Raw genomic sequence first — 23,403 nt, forward strand, 5'->3', positions numbered from 1 at the left:
CGTATTTGGTGGTCACGGGCTCGAACCCCAGTCTAATCAGGAAGCGTGTGCTACGAACTGCTGCTCCTGCCCACATGGCTGCAGAGGGGCCACTGTACAGCCTTTAGCTAAAAACTATATAAAGACAATACATTTATCCAATACAAGACCCAGAAGTTGTACTTCTGGCAAGCACTTTATTTTGCTGCTGTTCTTTAATTAGGACCTCCCTCACAGTTCTCACAATTCATAACACTCCTGCAATTTTTGATTACTGCATCAATGCCATCTGTTGTGGAGCTAAGAAGTTTCTTCTTCATTGTAGATTCTTCTACTTCAGTGGTGTCAAACCTTTTCCCGTACGGGGGCTGTATTCAAAGTTAGATTTTTTTCACGGGCCGCACAGAGTGATTCGAGAAAAAAAATTGTCACATTTTCTATATGTTGTTACTCGTAAAAGAAAGTTTATTTTCATGTTACAGTTTTTTCTTTTCAAGCTATATATAAAAAAAATGCAAATTCCCAGCACTTTTACTTGCAACAAATCTGTCAGTGATTTATTTTTTAGATTTTATTAAAAGTATAAAAATATGCCTTACTTTTGTTTGGTTTTTTCTAAATACTTTACTTTTGCTTTTAAATGCTCATTTTAGAAAATTTACAACCTGAAAAGGATCACTGCTTTTCAATATTAAGGTGAATAAACAAATATAATGATAAACCTAAAATTGAAATATTCGAAAATTTTATTAAGTACAATACAAAATAACATTTAGTGGACAAAACTTAACATTTAATGAGATGATTGAGGTTGGATATTTTTAAATAATTGTTCAAAATTTGGTTGCAAATTGTAGTGCCAATCTCAACATATAATGAAGATTATGTCCTGATGGTATTTCTCGATGGAGCTCCAGGTCCTGATGGTATTTCTCCACTTGTTCTCAAAACCTGCGCTCCTGAACTTACTCCTGTTCTATGCCACCTTTATTCACTTTCTTATTCCAAAGGTGTTTTTCCTTCTGCTTGGAAATTTGCTCATATCCAGCCTGTTCCTAAAAAGGATGACAAATCCCTCCCATCCAGTTACTTCTACTCTTTCTAAAGTAACGGAGAAATTACTTAACCGTCAACTCTTAAACTACCTAGAAACCTTCCATCTGATCAACTATCGTCAGTGTTGGTCCACAGTGGTGATATTCTGGCCTATGTTACCAATTTGTGGACAAATTCAATGGCAAAATTCGGTGAAACACAAGCAGTTGCTCTTGACATCTCAGAGGCTTTCAATCGTGTTTGGCATAAAGATTTTCTAAACAAGCTTCCATCTTATGGTTTGCCAACTGTTCTTTGTAACTGGTTATCCAGTTTTCTCTCTGACTGCTCACGGTGGGTGAGGATAAATGGCTCTCTATCTTCTAACTTCACTACTAATGCTGGTGTCCCCCAAGGTTCAGTTCTTTCTCTCCATTCTTTTCCTCGTGTATATTAATGACCTTCTTTCATTGATCGGAAATCCTATTCATAGTTTTGCATTGCATTCCACTTTCCAGTTTGAGAAACCTTGCCCTGCTCAATCAGCTTCAACTTCTTGAATATTCGCAATCAATTCCTTAAATGCCGATCTCCAGGTAATTCTCCAGCGGGGCAAAGATAACTTAGTTGATTCCAGTTCTGTCTTATATCTCACAAAAAGGATTCTTTTGCTCCTATGATTATCTTTGGTGACACTCCGATTTCTAAGCAAAATGATATATCTTTTGGGATTACCCTGACTTCTAATCCCTCTTGGCACAAGCACAATAATGGAGTCACTGGTTAAAGAAGTAATGCAAGACAATTTAGTATTAATAGTGGCAAATGATGAAAGAAACCAAGCTTATACAGCAGGGGTGGCCAACGAGTAGATCGTGATCTACCAGTCAATTGTAGCTTTAATTTCGGTCGATCACAATGAATTTTAAATATACAGTCATCCCTGGATCTGCGCGGTCAGGTATACTACCAAAATTTTATATTGTGCAGCGGGTTTCGCTACCTGCGTGTTATTTTTATTTTATTTTATGAAGCTTCAAAAATAGGAATGAAGATCAGATTTTGAAAACTTATTTTTGTTTTTTTTTTGCAGATTTCATTGAAGATTGAAGATTTCATTGAAGTAGAAACACATTTCACCATAATAAAGTAAAATCCCACAGAATTCCGGCTGTCAGTATTATTGCAAAGGCAATAAAATTGAGTTTACTACCTGTTTATAATTAGATTGCAGTAACAGAAAAGCACAATAAACCGGAAAGTGCAAATTGTTTTTATTGTTTTATGGTCGTGACCTCCAGAAATAGCTTTAGAGAAATATCACAAAGGTGTTCAAAACTGATTCTTATAACGATATAACCAAACAGAGGAATAAATGGTGGTGTGTTTGTCCGGTTATTTTGGAAACAACATCCTCATTCGGGAATCCTCGTCAATTATCCTACGTTAGCGGTTCAGACAGAACATTTTTCCGGTTCGGGTAACCTAAGTGTTTTAAATCAGTAGGTATTGCTTTTGATGATTTAATAACTGGAAAGTACTTATATATTAATTTAATACCTTTTTGATTTAAAACGAATACCATGAAAAAGAGTAAAAAGTATCATTTAGGGCTTACAATACTGGGATCCCGGTCATTTTTTTCCGGTATTGATACAAAAAATACCGGTTTTTCGGTACTAATTTAAAAAAAAAAATAATTGGTTATAATTTAATCACATAAAGGTTATAAAATCATCTTTATGTGATTATGACGTAGTTATCTCTACTAGCAAATGTTCGATAAATCATCAATAGGACACCATGCAACATTGCAACCTGTCCACAATTCTCGGACAACTTCATGTCTGACCGTATCGTAACTCCCAAGTCCCGTTCCTCCACTACTGACTTTAGTTCAACTCTACCAACTGTATAAGTTATTTTGGGGTTACTGTTCCCGAGGTGTAAGACCTTGCATTTTGCTGAATTAAAGCATGCATAGCTGCCACTTTTCTGACCATCCTGGAAGTCTATCTAGGTCACTCTGAAGAAGCTCTGCTTGGCGATAATCATTAACTACTCTACTGATCTTTACATCATCTGCAAGTTTAGACCTCATCCCCTCATAGACGTCATTTAAGATAATCAAAATCTGAGGAATAACCATTTATCACAACCCTCTGCCTGGTGCCCTCAAGCCATCGATCTAAGGATTTTCCCTATGATTCCAGCCGGCTCCAACTTATAAAGTTGGAGCCGGTTGGAACTACTCATGTGGGACTGAGTCAAATGCTTTGCTGAAATCCAAATAGACAATGTCAAAATTATTCCCAAAGTCCAGCTCGAGTGACCCTGTCAAAACAGCTTACCAGATTAATTAAACATGATTTTCCCTTTACAAAACCCTGCTGTGTATCCTACAGAATTCCATTTCCATCTAAATGATACTGAATTCCACCTCTGATTTTTCCCTACTACTATTTTTCCCAATTTACACCAATCCAACGAAATCCCTCCTGTCCAGTGATGCTCTCATAATAGCTTTAATGGTTCAATGCACTCACTTGCCACCTCCTTTAAGATTATAGGGTATATGCCATCAACCACAGGAGCCTTATTCGCCTGTAGGTTCAAAAGTTCTCATTAAATAATCATTTGAAATTTCAACATCATTAATTACATTTTTTTCAACTTCACTTCCATAATATCTCATTGACACAAAGGGTTTTTTTTTTTATGTAAATATTGATGCAAAGTAACTGTTGAGTTCATCTGTAACTTCAGCTGTGGTATCTAATACTGTCCCACGTCCATTACATAAGGATCCGATCCGATTTGTCCTTCTGTTCTTTGCATTTATATATGTAAAGAATTCCTTAACTGCACTCTTTGCTCTCTCTCAGACTCAGTAAAGATACTATAGTGAAAATTATACTTCGCTGAATAAAACGTCTTTCTCCTTCAGAAAATGAACCAACATGGAACAGAACATCAGTATTCCACATATTCTTTCCAAAATAAGTAATGGCCTGACACCAATGAGATTTTAAAAGATGAACTTTAGTCGGAAATTAATGAAATACTTTTAACTATTTTTGCTAAAAAAAAAAGCTCAAAGCCTAAAAAATATGGACTGAGATTGTCTACTATTATCTCAGTAGCAGAATAGAATCAGAAAGGGCATTTTCTGCTGCTAATCAAACTGTATGTACCAAAATTAGATCCATTTTAAACGATCATACTATTGATTGCTTATGTTTCTTAAGACCTCACTTTATTCGGACAGGTAGTGTGGATGCTTAAACATAACTAAACTTTGCAGTAACAATATGTATTTTTTTGTTTTTAGAATAACTGTATTTTAATGATTTTTTTAAGAATATTTATTATTGCAATAAAGGTTTATTTAAACATTAATTCAAGTAATTACAGTACTTGTTTTTTTTTCCTTACTTTATTGCACCTAATTATCATCAAAATTTATTGAGAAAAATGTTTGTTTTCGGAATACCAGTATTAATACCGGTATCCAGGTTTCATAAAGTAAAAATACCGAAATACCGGTATTAAGATTTTGACCGGTATTGTAAGCCCTAGTATAATTTTCATCAAGAGTGGGAACTAGAATACTTTTTTGTAATGGTGAAAGAACAATGTTGCTGTTTGATTTGCAATGCTTCCATGGCTACACAAAAAAGGAAATTTAGACAGGCACTTCAACACACTCCGTGGTAAATACCAATCGGATTTTCCACCAAATAGTGACCTCAGAAAAAAGAAATTAGAACTTAAATCTAGATTATTCACGCAACAAAATTTCTTCATGACACCTAATTTACAATCTAAAGCAGTAACTGTAGCATCATTTAAAGTGAGTCATCTTCTTGCAAAAAAAATGCAAATCATTTTCTGATGGTCAATTCATCAAAGATGCATTTTTAGAAATAACAGATTCTCTTTTTGAAAATTTTAAGAGCAAAAATGAAATTAAAAGTGCCCTTCCAGATGTGCAATTATCTCGAAATACTGTGATGCGATGCATCGAAAAAAATGAGTAAAAATGTGAGCAAACAACTGCGTGATGATATTGCTAATTGTGTGTCCTTTTCTTTACAACTGGATGAATCTACAGATGTCAGTGATACAGCTCAGTTGCTCGTTTTTATTCATATGGTTTTCAATGATTCTGCCACTAGAGAAGAACTGCTGGGTATGGTTTCATTAATAGAAAGAACTAGAGGTCTTGATATCTTTAACTCATTCAAAACATTTTATTGAAAAAAGTAAATTACCACTATTTAAGCTCGTATCAGTAACAACAGATGGAGCTAAAGCAATGACTGGGCATCTTAACAGATTCACTGCATTGTGCCAAAAGAATGATGAATTCCCAGATTTTCTGAGTTACCAATGTATCATCAACCAACAAGTGTTAGCCAGCAAAAGATTAAATACTAAAAGTGTTATGAACTTTGCTTTCAAAATCATGAATTTCATCAGATGACAATCTCTTCAAAGGAGACTTTTCAAAATGCAACTCGATGAAAAAGAACCAGATCTGAAAGTATACACAGATGTGAGGTAGCTGAGTCAGAGTAAGTTTCTACAGAGATTTCGAAATTTGCTGAATGAAATTAAAAAAATTGTTGATCAAAGGGGAGATGATTATCAGCAGCTACAAGATATGGAGTGGTTGTGTAATCTGGCTTTTTTGTAGATTTTACCAGTAAATTAAGTGATCTGAATTTCGAATTACAAGTAAAAATTAAAATGTGGATGACATTAGTATTTCTGCATATAAATATCAATTTTTGGCAATGGCTAAAGATCTCAAAGAAAAAAAAAATTCGACCATTTTGCAAATATGCAAGACCATTTGCAAAAATATCCTGTTTTTGAATAATTTAATAGTGAGAAATATGTTTCGGAAATTGAGAATGTTGTGGACAATTTTGAAACCAGATTCCGTGATTTTAAAACAATTGAAGACATTGTTCAATATATTTCTTATCCATTTAATGTTGACTTGGATACAAAACAAATTGCAGAAAAAAAAAAAAAAAAAAATGCTGCGACTTTTCACATGGAGAAAATATTACTTGAAAATGAAATTATTACATTGCGAAACGACATCTTCCTAAAAGACAGATCATCAGTAAAAGAGTTTTGGAAATGTTTGCCAAGAAAAGTACCCAAATGTAAAAGAAAAAAGTGAACTCTAAATTCCTGTTTTGGTACCACATCTGTGAAACGGCCTTTTCGTATTTGAAACAAAGAATCGCTGTGCTCTTACAGACTTGCATACAGAAGATTCTTTACGGTTGGCCTTATCACAGTATATCCCCGATTTTGAAAGCTTGGCATATGACATGAAGAGACAACCTTCACATAAATTAAAAAATGTGTGAATTTAAAATAAGAATTCTGAATTGTATTGAATTTTAAAATTCATAAACAACATTTTTCGATATGTGTTGACTAACTTTTTTAACCTTGTGCAATGAAATTTTTGAGATGGTAGATCGTGGCACATTTTGAAGGAAAAAAAGTAGATCGCATCACAAATTAAGTTGGCCACCCCTGCTATAAGGCAATGGGCAGGTCACATCTTGATTACTGTATACAGGTCTGGAGGCCTCATTTCAGGAAGGATGTAGAATTGCTGGAATGAGCAGAGAGAAAGGCAATAAGATTGGTGAGAGGAACGAAGGGGGTGCTCTTAACAAGAAAAAATTCAGTTCTGCCAATTGCGGCAAATGGAGACTAGGCACCTGCAATGTGATTTGACCGGGGTGTTTAAGGCATTTAATGGACTGAGAAAGCTCAATGCTAATGGGATTCTTCCTCTTGCTGAAACTACTCACATGAGGGAGCACAAATTCAAACTGAGAATGGACAGTTACTGAACAGATGTACAGAAATTTACCTTTAGCCAGCGAGTGGTTTATTGCTCGAACAAACTTCCATTTGTTGTTTCGAAGTCCATAGTGTAAATAAATTCAGGTTGATGGTGAACTAGTGAAGGGAATGGATAGGCGAAATGAGAAATTTTTTTTTTTTTTTTTTTAAATCAGCTGATGCTGCACAAGCTTGCTTTCTTGTATCACTTGCCACATTAATACTGGTAATCATTAGATCACAATATAAATACAAATGGGCCTGTTGTACTGGATTCCATTGTGTAAGGAGATTAATGATACTGTATCCAGCAATAAATTTAATGACAAGAATGTAGCTTTCATTCTTGTCATTAAATGACAAGAATGTAGCTTTCAGGGTAAAATGGACCCCATATCAGCAATACGCAGATTCTAATGGAATATAGAGATTCTAATGAAATCTGTATATTGCTGATGAAAGGGTCCACATTTTACTCTGAAAGCTACATTCTTGTCATTTGTCATTAAATTTATTACTGGATATATACAGATCACAACATCTTTTTCTGATTCATTAAAGTCGAAATGTGCAAAATCAAATATGACTGGTATCTTCCTTTACCAATATTTGTTAAAATTAGTAGTTTACAGACTTGTTCTTTTGACAACATTTGGTGAAATTAGTTTACAGATAGGGCCTGCATGTAGATAGATGGACAGACACACATTCCATTTATATCTGCTGTGTTTCAAGTTCTTATTCTTATGAATTATATTATGGTATATAACATTCAGATATTAATGATCAGGAATGCTACATGATTGTTCACACATGAAGTGGTATATTTCAAAAGGCTGATCAACTAAATTATCTGCAATAATGAACAATCGCAGTTACCACAATCAAAAAAATCATATATATTTAACTTGTAAGTATCCCCATAAATAAGGAATGCAGTGTCACACATATATAAGGAATGCAGAATTGTAATTTGGGGAGTACAAAGTGTGCAGAAAGGACAGACAGGAAGGGAGTAGGGCTATGCTGTTAGTCAAGAAACAAAAATCTAAGGTGAAGTACAATTCAGTTGACACACAGTGCAATACTGAGTCAGTTTGGTGTGACATAAGCAGTGTGAAATCAGAAATGACAGTAGGAGTGTGTTATAGGCCTGACTCTGACGAGTACAACGAACAAATGTACATACAGTGGGCGAATAAATCAGAATGTCTTATAATGGGGGATTTTAACTTCCCAGATATTGACTGGAACTTGTAGGTTGATCACTCACACACTAGCAGGACTTTTGTGGATTTGTTGGACGATTGTTTTCTAGAGCAGCATGTTCGAGAGCAACCAGAAAGAGTAATACCCTTGATCTGATTATCACCAATGATTATTCATGCATTAAAAATCTACAGATAAAGTAATGACTAGGTGGCAGTTTTCACAGCGTACTAATGTGGGATTTACTTAAAGATGTAGCTACCATCAGTGGTAAATGGAATGGTTTTTGCTTTCCTAAAGGTGAATACAGTGGTCTCAGACAGTTTTTAAATTCTATATTGGGGCAAACTGATGACGCTTTCAAGGAATTAATCTTGAAAGCTACTAAGCTTTTCATACACTTAAGAAATACTGTTCAAGATTTAGGCCTAAATGGATGTCAGATGAACTAGTGAGACTCAAGGCAGAGAAGAAAAATGCATGAGATACATATAAATTATCAGGGTACATAGAAACTATGGTAGATACATTCTGTAATCAAGTCACAAAGGAGGCTAAGCAAACAAAGACGGATTACGAGAAATCTTTGGCAAAGGATGCAAAGAAAAACAGGAAATACTTCTTTACTTCTAGAGCTGATATAAGTAAAGACTTTTTTACTTATATCAACTCTAGAAGGAATGAATCACATTGATCCACTTGATATCAGTGGTTTGCCTGTTGATGTTCTTGCTCAAATAGCTGACAAACTGAATGAATATTTTGCATCTACATCAAACATGAGGAAGGACAAAGGCTTATTAAACTCTAACAGGGAGCTAAATGATTCTGTAATAACTGAACACAAAGTGGAGAAGAAATTGTTGAAGTTAAACATAAGAAAGGCACCTGATGTGGATGAGATCAATATATTGAAGGAGGTGGGGCATCGTTGGACTCAGGGGAGGTTCCCACGGACTGGAGATGTGAAAATGTATCCCCAATTCACAAAGAGGGATCAAAGGGTGGCACAAGTAATTACAAACGTGTAAGTTTAACTTCTGTTCTGGGGAAAATAATGGAGTCACAGGTTAAAGAAGCATTGAAATATCATCCAAACAAGACTGCAGTAATAATTCAGACCCAGCATGGGTTTGAAAAGGGGAAGTCATGTCTGACCAATTTGATTGGGTACTGTGATATGGTCACAAAGGCTGGATGCAAAAAATAATTTTGATATCATATTCTTGAATTTCAGGAAAGATTTTGATACTGTTGCAAAAGACTACTGCACAAATTGGAGCAGTATGGTTTAAGGGAAAGTTGCTACAATGGATAAAAGGATGGTTGAGTGGCAAGACAATGGACACTGCTCTTCATGGACCGATGTTATTATTACCCCAGTGGTGTTGGGACCATTATTGTTTTGTATATTTATCAATGATACTGATGAAGGTATATCAGACAATGTTGAAGTTTGCAGATGACACAAACGCTGCCAGGGTTGTTAATGACAGTATGTTACTGCAACAGGATCTAGAAAAGTTGGGCAGATGGGCTGAGAAGTATCAACTGAAGTTTAACATTGACAAATGCAAAGTACTGCATATGGGTAGCAGTAACCCCAGAGAAATGTACCAAATGTGTGGTACTACACCAGGACAGTTGAGAATGAAAAAGATCTGGAGGGTAATTGTGCAGTAATATGAGTTTTCTGAGCAGTGCAGACAGGCTTGCCAGAGCAGGTCATGGGACCTTGTTAATGATATACAAGAATTTTGCTAGCAGGGATAAGAATGTGATTATCCCTTTGTATAAAGCAATGGTCGGCCCAAACCTTGAGTACTGCATACAGGTCTGGAGGCCTCATTTTAAGGATGCAGAGTTGCTAGAATGAGTACAGAGAAGGGGAACAATGGGATGCTCTTACCAAGAAAGGCTTAAGTTCTGAAAATTGCAGCATCTGGAGACTAGGCACTTGCAATGTGATCTGATTGAGGTATATAAGTCCTTGCATGGGCTTAGTCTGAGCAGGCTCAATGCTGATGGGATTCTTCCTCTTGCACAGATTACGAACCTGAGGGGGCATAAACTCAAATTGAGAAAAAAGACAGTTGTAGAGTAGCTATAAACATATCTGTTGTTTTGTGGAAATTGATATTTTAAATAAATTAAAGGAAACAAAACTATTGAAGAAAATGGACTTTTTTTTTTTTCTGATGCTGCATAAGCTTGCTTTCTTGCATTATCTGTACTGATGCTAAGGACTTTGGATATATAATAAAACTAGCATTAGGGAACTAATATAGGAATAAATTGGGAGTAAGGCTGCACTATTAGTGAAGCTTCTTGTATAATTTACTAAATAGTTATGTGTATATATATAATTAACTAACACAACACATATACATTGCTAAACTCCTATAGCACAGCACTCAAAGCCATAAAAGGAATGGTTACATCACTTAATATAGCAGTGGTACTGCATAGCCTTGAAGGTTCTGCAGAAAAATATTTATTGTTCTTCAGTCACTGATTAGGAATTACTGGTGATTACGTATACCTTCTTTAAATAAAGAAGGTATACGAATAAAGAAAGCCTTCTTAATATTTTCTTATTTTAAAAATGTTTATTTTTTTGTTTAAATCATAACACATTATTTAAAAATGTGTTTATTCACATTAAAAAAAAAATGTGCTTTTTTTTTTGTTTTTGAACAGTTATATTGTTGTTCGCTACATGTAAACTTTTTATGTTACTCCATTGTGTCTGGCCAAGTGCAGTTCATCAGGTAGCAAAATACTCAAAGATCACAATCTCAGCTACATGGGTACTATTTAGAAAACAATGAAATTCTGGTAGATTTTGTGGCCATAAACAGTAAATCTGCTAATTCCAGTGTATTTGTAAAATGAATTCTTCAACAGGAGAGATAAAAAAAAAAAAAAAAAAAAACTAGATATTATTGCATTTTACAATTCTGGAGGGGGAGATGACATACTTCGGCAAAGCTTTGTATAATATCAGCTGAAATGCTATACTGTCGCCTGCTGGTCTGTGATGATTTTTTTTATTACTTAAAGAATATATTCATGAAGTATCAATAACATGCAGACATGAATATGTGAAGAAAAGTTTGTAAAAAATAAAACTATTTGTAAGAAAGATAAAAATAATCAAGCTAATACAAAATGAAATACCATCATTATTTCGGTTACACAGAATTTATGTAATGAATATCAGAACCCCTCGATGGCATCTTAACCTTGTCGCAGCAATGAGGCTTGAATGCTCTGATAACCTTGAAAGTCTTGCCAGCAGTAGCGTAGCTACTAGTAGGGTCACCCAAGCCGGGCGGGTCTTTGTGAGTTAGGAGCCAGACTAAGAGATATACCTAGGAGAAGGAAACTCCGATTCAAACAGGGTAGGTGTGACTCTTTAGCCCATTAAGGCAACATACCTAGGAAAAAGTGCTCTAAATAACACCTCTGGAAGAGGGCAGCAGCTCCTACAGTACAGGCAATGAGTGGGGATAGAAGCTATCTGAACAGTCACTGTCCTGACAGCTTAGTAATACATTATATCATTACAGCACTGTGATACAGAAAGCCAGCAGGGAAACTACTGCATTACTGTATCCCAAGAACAATCACCATGGCAAGAAAACTACTACAGCAACCAGCCCCAAGTTCTCAGCTTCACTTTAATGGGATAGGGGTGCTTAAGAACCTCCAAGGCTCAAAAAGGTGAATGTTTTGGGAATTGGAACATTAAATGTCAGAATGCTGTTTGCTGCGAGAAAACTTAAGAATGCGACCCAGGAGATGAAAAGAGTTAATGTACAGGTGATGGGGTTATGTGAAACTAGATGGCCTAGTTCAGGCACATGTGTTTCCAAAGACGCGACCTTGTACTACTCAGGAAATGACGACAACATATACCAGCATGGAGTGGGGATCCTAGTCACCAAGGATGTCTCCAAAAGCATCCTCAACTTTGTGCCATGCTCCGAGCAAATAATGTTACTCCAGCCGAAGGGACAATCTTTAAATTTCAACATAATTCAAGTATATGCTGTGATCGCTGATAAGGAAGATGTGGAAATTGAACGATTCTATACAGAGATGAAAGAAGTAGTCAAACTAACAAAGAAACAAGACCTAAATAATGCTATGGGAGATCTGAATGCAAAGATTGGAAAAGGCAGATCTGGTAAAACTATAGGAGAATTTGATCTTGGGGAAAGGAATGAAAGAGGGGATCGGCTGATACAATTTTGCCAAGAGAAGAACTTGATGATTGCTAACAGCTGGTTTCAACTGCCCAAGAGAAAGCTGTATACATGGAAGTCACCCCCTAGACAGCACACAAAATGTGGTCAGAAACCAAACTGACTATATTATGATCAATCAGCATTTCTGGAGCAGTATTAAAAGCACCAAGACATACCCCCAGTGCAGATATTGATTCAGACCACAATCCAGTCATAACTGAGATCAAGCTGAGATTGAAGGCAACTAAGAGAAAGCAGCTGATAAAGAAAGCTGACTTAGAGAAGTTAAAAAATCCAGAAACATATCAGTTAATAAAGACATGCCTTAACAAAAGAATGCAACATATCCATAGGCAGGAGGAGAGGCGAGTGGAAGATCTTTGGAAGAGTTTTAAATCTGTTCTGACTGAAACGAGCTAAGAAACGAAGATGAAATTTTGACACTCATGGAGAAGCGCAGAGCATTTAAGAACTGCAATGCACTAAGGTATAAGGAGATGAATAGAATGATTAAGAACAAAATTAAAGGAACTAAAGAAGCTGGATCATAGAAAAATGCGGAGAAATAGAAGCTCTGCAAGAAAAACATGATGATTTCAATCTTCACAAAATGATTAAAGAGATTTCAGGAATTAATAGAAGGAAACAACCAACTTCAGTCTGAAATGACAAAGGTGAGATTATCATGGAAGAATCAGAAAAACTGAACATGTGGACTAAATACATAAAAGACCTCTTCGCCGACAGTGAACGTGAAGTAATGACAAGAAAGATGCAGTGGCAGGGCCATCCATCCTAACATTCAAGATGGAGAAGGTGATTAAATCAATGAAGGGAAAAGCCAAGGGACCTGATGAAATCAGTGGAAATAGTCAAATTAATCGACTACAAAAACGCAGACATTCTTTTTTAATTATTTAACAGAATTTACGACACAGCAACATCCCTCAGGACAGGCTGACATCAACGTTCATCACTCTTTCCAAAAAGAGACTTCGGACTAATCAAGCTCGATGAGCCAAGTCCTCAAAATGTTCCTAAAAATAATTCAAAATCGGATCTTCAGGAATTGTAAGGAGTCGATGGACGGTGCTCAGTATGGATTTAGGGAAGGATTAGGTACGAGAGAAGCACTATTTTGTGCCCAGGTCGTGATGCAAAAAACAACAGATTGATGCTCATCTTTGTTTTATTGACTTTGAAGGCCTTTGATTGAGTCCAACATACCAAGCTCATCAAGATCCTTGAAGATCTGGCCTTGATGAAAATGACATCCAAATAATCAAACACCTCTACAGGAACCAAATGGCATCGTTTAGTTGATCAACCCCAGGGGCTCTCATCTGGTGAGTATGGGCACACCCAGGATCCTGAGCTGGATATCATCATTCTTCTCTTTCTTGGTGATTAATTTCTGACTTTCATTCTCTCTCAGGGTAATTCAGAAATTTTTTTTTGGCTGGTGCAGCATAAGCCTCAGGCTTCCTTGCACTATATGGCTATTAATAATAATAATAATGAAAAGACAGAAAACATCAACATTGAATGTGGAGTGAAACAAAGATGTGTACTCCCCCCCCCTCCTGTTTAACATTTACTCGGACATCATCTTCAAGAGAGCATTAGATGGAAGAAATGAATATCTGTCAATGGTAGTGATTAACAACCTTTGCCATGCAGATCACACTGTACTTTGTACAACTAATAATATGCAGGACTTGCAAATACTCTTCAATCTTGTAAGTGAAGAAAGTGAAAGAATGGGTCTCGGGATTAATATAAACAAGACTAAGCTCATGGTCCTTAATGGGACAGAATAATATGGAGAAAAATAAAACAGCTAAATGGCAAATTTCCCCCATTATCCTCCCCACTTCTCAACAATTCCCCTCATGTTAAACGGAAGGCTGATATATATATATATAAAGAGAGAGTTGACAAAATCAAATATCTAGGCCAGGTGTGGCAAACCTTTTTATGGGTGTATGACAAAATTGGCTAAATTTTTTAAGAAATTTACCCTTGTGTGCCTCGGAATTTTGAAAAGTAGAGTAGAACGATTATCCAACCCCCCGCCCCCAAAATTACAGTATCTACTTTTAGTGCACTGATTGTTATGCTGAAATATTATTTCTGCCGCTTAAAGCATTTGAAGGCCCACTCATTCGGAGGCCTTCACTGCACTAGAACTACAATGACATGGTGTGAGTAACAGTCTGAATGCAGTTCTATGGAGATAACTACTATTCAAGAGGATGAGAAATCTTGCCGCAAAAAAAAAGTCAATCTCGCATAGTTCCAAGAAAAATTCAAGATTACATATTTTAAAAAATAAACCTTCCCAAGGTTCATTATACTCTTATTTGTGTGCAATTACTTTTTTTTTTTTTTTTTTGACATAAACAAAGTGTGGTTTATAGTTGAAACTATGTAACACAATTAAATAAGTTCGAAATAAATATAATACACATTGTTTCTTCAAAAAGTTTTGGTTATTATTTACAAACCATTTTTCCTAAATCAATTATTTTTTATAATATTTCATATTTCAAAATACCTTGAGTACAATAAATTGTAGGCCTAATTACACTATGTTTCGTATAAACTGGGTATTCTCGTGTTTGATTATCTGAACAATTTGATTAACTGAACAAACCTTGGTCCCAGTTAGTTCGGATAATCAACATTGTACTGTATTGTTATTTTTCTCATGCAAGTTTTACTTGACAAAAGCATAATCAAAAAAAAAAAAAAAAAAAAAAGAAATAAAATACATTATTTCAAAGATGCTTTAATAAAGGTATTAAAATAAAATCCTTCATAACAAAAAAAATTTAACTTTTCGCATACAGAACAAATTTAATATAAAATGATAAACTTTCGTTGTTGTTTGGTTTTAGGAGCATTAGCAACTAAGGCCATATTGCTCTGGGAATATGCAGTGGTCATTCCCTGACCTTTCCGCATCTGGTGGTGATGGGCTCGAACCCCAGTCTAATCAATAGCATGTGCTACGCACTGCTGCTCCTTCCCACCTGGCTACGGAGGCACCAATGCAGACAGGCTGCCAGGGCAGGTCATGGGGTTTTGTCAATGATATATAGGAATTTTGCTAGCAGGGAAAAGGAGGTGATTATCTCTCTGTATAAGGCAATGGTCAGGCCACGCCTTGAGTACTGCGTACAGGTCTGGAGGCCTCATTTTAGGAAGGATGTAGATTTGCTTGAGCCTGTACAGAGAAGGGCAACAAGATTGGTGAGGGGAATGAAGGGATCCTCTTATCAAGAGAGGCTTAAGTTCTGCAAATTCCAGTGGCTGGAGACTAGGCACCTGCGCAGTGATCTGATTGAGGTGTATAAGGCCTTGAATGGGTTCAGCACGCTGGATTCTGATGGGATCCTTCCACTTGTTCAGATTACGAACCTAAGGGGGCATAAATTCAAATTAAGAAAAGACAGATGTAGATTAGATGTGCGGAAATTTGCCTTTAGCCAGCGGGTGGTTAATTGCTGGAACAAACTTCCATCTGTCGTTGTGGAAGTTGATAGGTTGAATAAATTTAAGGAGGAACTGGACAGGCATTTGGAGGGAATGGTGTGATTTTTTTTTTTTTTTTTTGGCTGATGCTGCATAAGCTCATACATTTGCTTTCTTGCATCACATGCCACTACTACTACTACTACCATAAAATGATAAACCTCTCATATTATAATTATAAAACATCAGTGAGACTTTGTTGCTACACCATTGACAATGGATACTTTACATCAGGCTTATACTTTGTAACTGTTAGAGATATGCATGCAGCACTAGTTTCATCCGTAACACTACTCCTATGACTAGCCTTGACAAATTTCATCACTGAGAACGGCGACTCTCAAGAATATGTTGATGAGAAAATTGTTAGTAATGCTGTTGCCAGACTTTTTAAAGAGAAAAAGTTTCAGGAACAGAATTCCAAACTTTTAATACCTCACTAATCGTTTCCTTTCAATATTTTCTAAAAAATATACTAAATTTCCTATAAGCTGTTAATGAGGATTATACTAATCATTAGCATATGATGCAAGAAAGCAAGCTTATGCAGCATCAGCCAAAAAAAAAAAAAACTTCCACTTCACCCCTCCGTTCATTCGAAATACCTGTCCAGCTGAGCCTTAAATTTATTTAGGCTATCAACTTCCACAACAAGAGATGGAAGTCTGTTCCACCAACCAACTACCTGCTGGCTAAAGGCAAATTTCCACACATCTATCCCACATCTGTCTTTCCTCAATTTGAATTTATGCCCTCTCAGGTGATTATTCTGAGCAAGAGGAAGAATCCCATCAGCATTGAGCATGCTCAAACCATTCAAGGCTTTATACACCTCTATCAGATCACCTCGCCGGTGCCTAGTCTCCAGACACTGTAATTTGCAAAACTTAAGCCTTTCTTCGTAAGAGCAACCCTTTGTTCCATTAACTAATCTTGTTGCCCTACATCCTTTTTGAAATGAGGCCTCCAGACCTGTATACAGTACTCAATGTGTGGCCTGACCATTGCCTTATGCAAGGGAATAATCACCTCCTTTCCCATTTAGACCATTCCCAATACTCCAGTGACAAAAAAGGAAAAAAAAAAAAATCCTACCCTTTTTCTTCCCCACATGGTTTAATATCAACTTAGCAATAATGAAAATTATTGCATTTAACAATGCAAGTTCCTACCTGGCTGTTTTTTTCACTGAAATTTTGGAACTCCAAGTAAATCTTTCCATAAATTTGTCTTTTATATTTGTTCTTTTCATCAGCCAACCTTATCAGCACATACATTGTTTTATAATGGTTCCTATTTTAAAAATTACATTAACGTTAATCCCACAGCTTACCTTTCTTGGGTAAGCAGGAGACAAACACTAATGTTAATGTTTTATACTGCACTTCATCGCTACATAACATCTTTCTAGCATGTTTCTGGGTTCATTATCAATATATTTCTGTGCCACCAGTCAGTTACATGTACTGTTGTGAAATCTGTTGCGCGGTAACTGCTTGTTCTTTTTCAACTTTCATCGATGTAAACGAGAAAGGAAGAACCTCTATAATTTTAAATTACACTAACATACTCAAGCAAGTATACTTGCTTGTTCTACTCGCCAGCTAATCATAGGTTATATAACTGTCAACATAAATTCTACATATCAAAAGATATAGCGTAATTGGATTTCAATAAAACAACTGCCTTTATGGCTTCTAAATATTATCTAGAAAATATTTTACCTCTAAAATATTTTATTATTGCTAGTGTAATATATATTTCATTATACATTACACTAATTTCAGGTAATATATATGTTTTACATGCAATATAAAAGCAATCAGATCATAAATGGGAGAGAGAAGGAAAAAAACATACCCCAATTCAAAGATTTACCTTATTTTCGCCAAAATGAACTTAGAACAACGTTCATAAAATTTAGTCAATAACAGACGGACCACACAAATTTCACTTCCATTCGTCCTCAGTCGCCATGTTACTGATTCGGTTTCGTATGCGTTACCAAATCCGTACAAATTTTTCTTGTAAAAATGCCCTTTATAACTTGTAGTAAAAGTTTAGTAGTTTTTACCAAAAATAAATTTACGAGATGGCATCATTATACATGTTTATTGTATTTAATAAATTACTATTTATTTATTTGAAATATTTAATTATTTTAAATAAATTGATTTTAATGGCATTTTTGTGTTAAATTTTATATTTTATACTAATATGGAATTTTTCATTAGAATTTAAACAATTTTACTCATAAGTTATAATTACCTTAACCTTTTTCGCATACTCCAAATGCCAGGTCAGCGTGTGACGTCATTACCGTATTCAAGACTGCGCCATTGCAGTTAAAAGTGGACTGAATGAGAGTATGTGAAGTTGTGTTGGAGCAGGATATTGGACATAATCGTAACAAATTTTATTATTTCTACATTCTGAAACTCCACTAAAGATTAGACCTCATCTTTTGACGTCTTACATGCGAAACTCGCGCTAATGGCCCTTGAAAGTGTGTTTGCCAAAGCCCCACCTTTGATCGGTGAGGTAAACAAAGACACACAGATTGGAGAAAAAGAAAGGTCGAGTATTCAAACATCATCTGGCCAACGTGCCCTTTTAAAATTTCACTTTTGTGATTTTAGCGTATATTATTTGAAGGGAGTAAGTCTAAATGTACATGAAAAGGTAACATCTGCTAATGGGGGGGGAAGAAAATGAGTAGACTAAAATATTGAATGAATAACAATCGGGTCGTTATGTATATCAAAAAAGCAACTTAGTGGTATCTTTATTGGTCTCCTGCATGCAAAGTTTAATATGTTCCTAATGTGATCAAGTCTTAACCTCTACTCGTCCTTCAATGTCTCTTCATAGTGTCATGGCGGAGGGACTTTTGCGTTTCGTCTACTTTGCTAAGAATGGTCGTGGTGTATAGCAGCGTATTGAGAAACCTATCTTGTTCAATTCTTTTTGGCAACTTTTGACTCAACTCTTGTTTTTTTTTCGCTTAAAAAAATAAACAATTTTATTATTGAAAGATTGTCTCTTGCATATGCAGTCTGGCATATGAAGTTGTAATCGAAGCAAAATTTCTCTGCTTAATTTCTTAGATAAATACGAAGTTCGTCGGGTTTAAATAACTTATGCAAACTTTTTTCTTTGTGCTTATTTGAGTGGTATTTAAGTAGTGTGGCTAATGTTAATTGAATAATGAATGGCTCATTGCCTTGTTTTCAAAATCTGTTACGCTTCTAGTGATACTACCTCGTATTACACTTTCAGCGCCATTGGTGCATGCGCTCCTAAAATATTCTTTCAACTGCCCGAGCAATCGCGTGAAGATACATTGGTTTATCATATAACGCGGAGAGTAACCTTACGCTCTTCGCGGAAATGGTTCTGTGCACGTGTTTTTTTTTTTTTTTTTTATTTGCTCGGTACATGTACTTAGACCATCGTGCAATTAGTTAAAATTGGAAATAAATTATTTCCACCCATAGTTTTTTGTTATTTTTTTAAATTATTATTTGAATACTGATTGGTGATATTAATAGAAGACATGCAAAATTTATTGGGGGAAGAGGCTTAGATTGTAATAAAGTTTTTTACCATCTCGTCCCAAGGATCTCTATTTCATATTTCTAATTTGACGTTCCTTTTGTTCTTATGTTGTGTCGTTTATCGATATTCATTTATTAGGAACTTGTTTGGTAATGGACTTTTCTTAGAAACTTAAGCCCAATCATTGTGTTTTTATATTATATACTGCAATAAAAGAAAAAAATAATAATGAATGGATATTGTAAGAAAGCATTATTTTATCGTTGTGCCTAGATAGAAGAGTACTTCAGTAGGAAATAAATCTTTTGTTAGATGAACGAAATACTACTAGTAACATTTTTGCATACCATACATTTTTTTTTTTTTTAATTTTATTTCATTACATCCAGGTATTGTTAGATTATGCATACATCTCAGAAACCAACTTAATATACACTATACCGATTGATTTGTACTTTTAGTGTACAGTTTTAATGTACAAAGATATGACGATTGACATTTCTGATTAATTTCAAGGATAGATAAAATTTAAAAAAAAAAACGAAGATGTCAATAATGCATGCCATTATTTTTATGAAATTAAAGTAAAGGTGGATTACGAATAATTTGTCAATATCACATTTGGTCATTTTGTTGACCTAGGCGTAACCGCTAGTTCCGGTTCCTGTTTAACGTTACTAGTGAATAATTCTTAGTGTGGATCTGCTAATTGTGAAAGCAATATTTATAATTGGACTATCTTTTATCATTGATACAAAGATATGCTTCAGCTGTTAGGTTATATTACGCCTATTTTTATGTAAACTTTTTGATAGCAGTTACTAATAATTATACTTATCATGTATACTTTTTAATAATATTTATAATAGTTATTGTAATTGGCACAAGTTGGAATCACTGTAAAGTTTCTCAGTGTTGAGCCGTGATGCTTCGTATCCAGTGCAGCTGTCCCATTTTTGAGAGCCCTCACCTTCATTTGTGAAAAATATTCTGCTGTACATAATAATGAACATTAAGTTCATTGCACCAATAAAAATATGAAAGCCAAATTATTCTTACAGTGGAGTTAACGAGTGAATGCCTTGCTAGCGGGTAACGTAACATCGTTCTAGATGAAATCTCAGTAAATAATTTTATGTAATACTGTATATAAAATTATTTATTGGGTTAGATTACATCATTTTTGTGGGGCTTCCCATTTTCTGCTCAGCAGGTGGGAATACCTCCCCTCAAAAAATAGTCAGATTACGTATTCGATTGGTATGCCGGGGGTTACAAAAGAGAACACTTGCTTTTGCGTGGCCGGATGGGGGCGCGCAGGTAATTACTTCTAAGGTTATTCCAAATGCGTGTTATGATTCTGCGTTATCTGTAAACAAAACAGTTTTTTTTTTTTTCGTATTCTGTTATTCCTCCACAGACCAGCTCGTGTATTTTATTATGCCGTTATCACTTTCCATTCCAAAATATGAGGATGGATTCCGCTTTTGTTCCATTGCAACTGACTCGTAAATTCGAAGAGCATAAGCAGTATGTTTCTTTCAGTTTCGAGCAATTTATTATTCCCCTACTGAAAAACGAAGTTTCTCTAATTAATGCTGTGTTTATACGTAAAATATGTACTGCAGTACGTTAATAATGAAATAATTTATTTGGCCACGGAGTACAGATTTTGTATCAGTCGGTCAGAATAGATTTTCATTGCGTTAGTGCATGCATATTACAGTATATTTCGCGAAATTACCGTGGAATGTAGAAGTGCTCCGGGAGTGATGAAACTACCCATCAGCTACCACTGGTGAGAGGGGGAGGGTACAGAGTTTGGGAACGCGAAGATCATTATTTCGTTCGGCTGTTAAAGAGCAGGAGCACATCTGAAGATCTTTGTGTATGGGGAGGGGGTAATTTCTAGTTTCGTCTCTGCGTGGACTTTCCCCATCCGTAATGGTCGTAGCATAAGGTGATAGGAAAGACAACTATTTCGAGTTGAATTTTATTTATTTATTATTATTTTTTTATGTTTGACGGTGTCCAAGTAACAGAAGAAATTTTTCTGCAATTAATGTAAACATAAGAATTTTCATTTCTGTTGCACACCATACCCTGCCATGTGAACTTTTTTTTTATTTCATCTATATATATATAACAAAAGGGAATATATAATAAAATATCGTTGCATCAGGGAACAAAATTCGTGATAATAGCGATTATGTGCGTGTATGAAACTTCGATATACAACCTATATCGAAACAACAATGAATAGTTGTTTCGATATAGGTTGTAGTTAGCTGATCTCACGAGGCAGTGCTGGATCTAGATTGGCTGGAGCCCTAACCATTTATTCTTGAACACCAGGAAATAGTCTTTGGGGAAGGGATTCCCTTTAACAGTAATCGCATTCTTCTAGGGTAACCCCGCGATCTGTAGTCTTGGAACACAACCGCGCTACTGGATGTCGATAAAACTTGATTTTTATTATTATTAGCCTGAGGTGCAAGGAAGCCTGAGGCTACACCAGCCAAAAAAAAAAAAAAAAAAAAAAATTCTGAATTACCCCAAGAGAGAGACAGAAGTAGAAGGGAATCAAGAAAGAGAAGAATGATTATATCCAGCTCGGAACCCTGGGTGTGCCAAGCCCATACTCACAAGATGTGAGCCCCTGGGGGTAGTAGGGATTTTCCCCTTGAGTTAGTTTGCATGTTGTGTGGGATTTTCAGTCTGCACAACATGCAGGCGGCCTATGAATGCAGACTCGGTAAAGACATTATGAACTAGCATCCAAGTGGTTTTCCTAAAGTGTGCAGGATCACACAGGTTTTTAGTAGACCGTGGTTCTAAGTTGCGTGACTGCGGTTAATTGTATTCATTTTCAAATGTATACAAATGTAAACTCTTCAGATCGTGTCCTCCTCAGTAAACAACTATAAACAAGAACATCCAATGTAAACTGGCGTATGGACCAAAGTAGTTGATACTCCTAAAAGAATAACGGTAGAGGCAAATATTTTAAATTATATTCTCGCTGAGTTAGTTATGATTAGTAGTACGCACATTGAGCCATACGCCGCCTCAAAATAAAGTACTGGCCATTGTTAGTGTAAACAATGAAATGCACAGTTTGGTCAGTTTATTGAAAAATATATCTCCCATTTTAGTGCGAGATAGTCATATTTCAAAGAACGAAGTAAACCATACATGCTATTGTGGTTATAGCAGTTAACGTGCATTCGAATTATAGCCAAGGCGTATTAAGCTTATCATACTCGATGGGGGTTCTTTCCCCTCCCGAAGAGGGTTATTAAAATGAAAAAAAAAAAAAAAAAATTAGAATTTTTGTCTAGTTCAGAGCAGTGAGATTCCCAGCTTCTCTCAAATTAAAAATTGTGGGTGTGCCAATACACGGGTTGGTTGAGTGTACCGTTAAACGGTCGTAGTACGCCCGTTGATGCATACACCCCCTCAAAATAAAAGTACTGGCCATTGTTAGTGTAAACAATAAAATGCACAGTTTGGTCAGTTTATTGAAAAATATATCTCCCATTTTAGTGCGAGATATAATCATATTTCAAAGAACGAAGTAAACCGTATATGCTATTGTGTAATTACCACTGTAATAAATAAAATGTCTGTAAAATTTCTGGTGGGTGATACGTCGTTGTCAGTGGTGCTGTTATCATCATCCGCAATTTTAAATCGGAATTTATAAATAATCATCTCCATTCCACTGATTATTTCAGTTAATGCATATAACAAACACATTAATTTTAACAGTGAGATACATGAGAAGTTTTATTTCCTTCGTTAACATATATATATAATAATAGACAATTCGACACTTTTTTTTTTTTCTATTTTTAATTTTTTAATTTATTTTGAATTTCCAGTTGTTAATCATGTTTTATACTTATATTTGCTTGCGTACATGTAGCGATATCTCCTTGCAAATAAATAC

The 23,403-nt window shown here is 35.4% G+C and overlaps 2 protein-coding genes across 3 annotated transcripts in view; one reads left to right on the plus strand and one right to left on the minus strand.

The window, feature by feature from the left end:
* Positions 1-18,220, minus strand: part of Spt5 (Transcription elongation factor subunit Spt5) — a 457,857-nt gene extending 439,637 nt beyond the window's left edge. Inside the window, exon 1 of one of the 2 annotated variants that reach the window (XM_090382503.1) lies at positions 18,162-18,220. In XM_090382503.1, the coding sequence (XP_090238629.1) occupies positions 18,162-18,178 (17 nt within the window). In that variant the 5' untranslated portion in view covers positions 18,179-18,220. Of the gene's footprint in view, positions 1-17,753; positions 17,864-18,161 lie in introns of those variants that run through there. The other variant, XM_090382504.1, reaches the window with a different exon arrangement.
* The window catches only part of LOC150079042 (uncharacterized), a 231,514-nt gene continuing 226,329 nt past the window's right edge, over positions 18,219-23,403 (plus strand). The window contains exon 1 of the mRNA XM_090382501.1: positions 18,219-18,469. Coding sequence (XP_090238627.1) covers positions 18,387-18,469 — 83 coding nt within the window. The 5' untranslated portion in view covers positions 18,219-18,386. The remainder of the gene's footprint in view (positions 18,470-23,403) is intronic.

The sequence above is a fragment of the Mastigoproctus giganteus genome, chromosome 10 (assembly GCF_048544385.1).
Source record: "Mastigoproctus giganteus isolate SK-2022 chromosome 10, ASM4854438v1, whole genome shotgun sequence".
In the NCBI taxonomy this organism is placed as follows: domain Eukaryota; kingdom Metazoa; phylum Arthropoda; class Arachnida; order Uropygi; family Thelyphonidae; genus Mastigoproctus; species Mastigoproctus giganteus.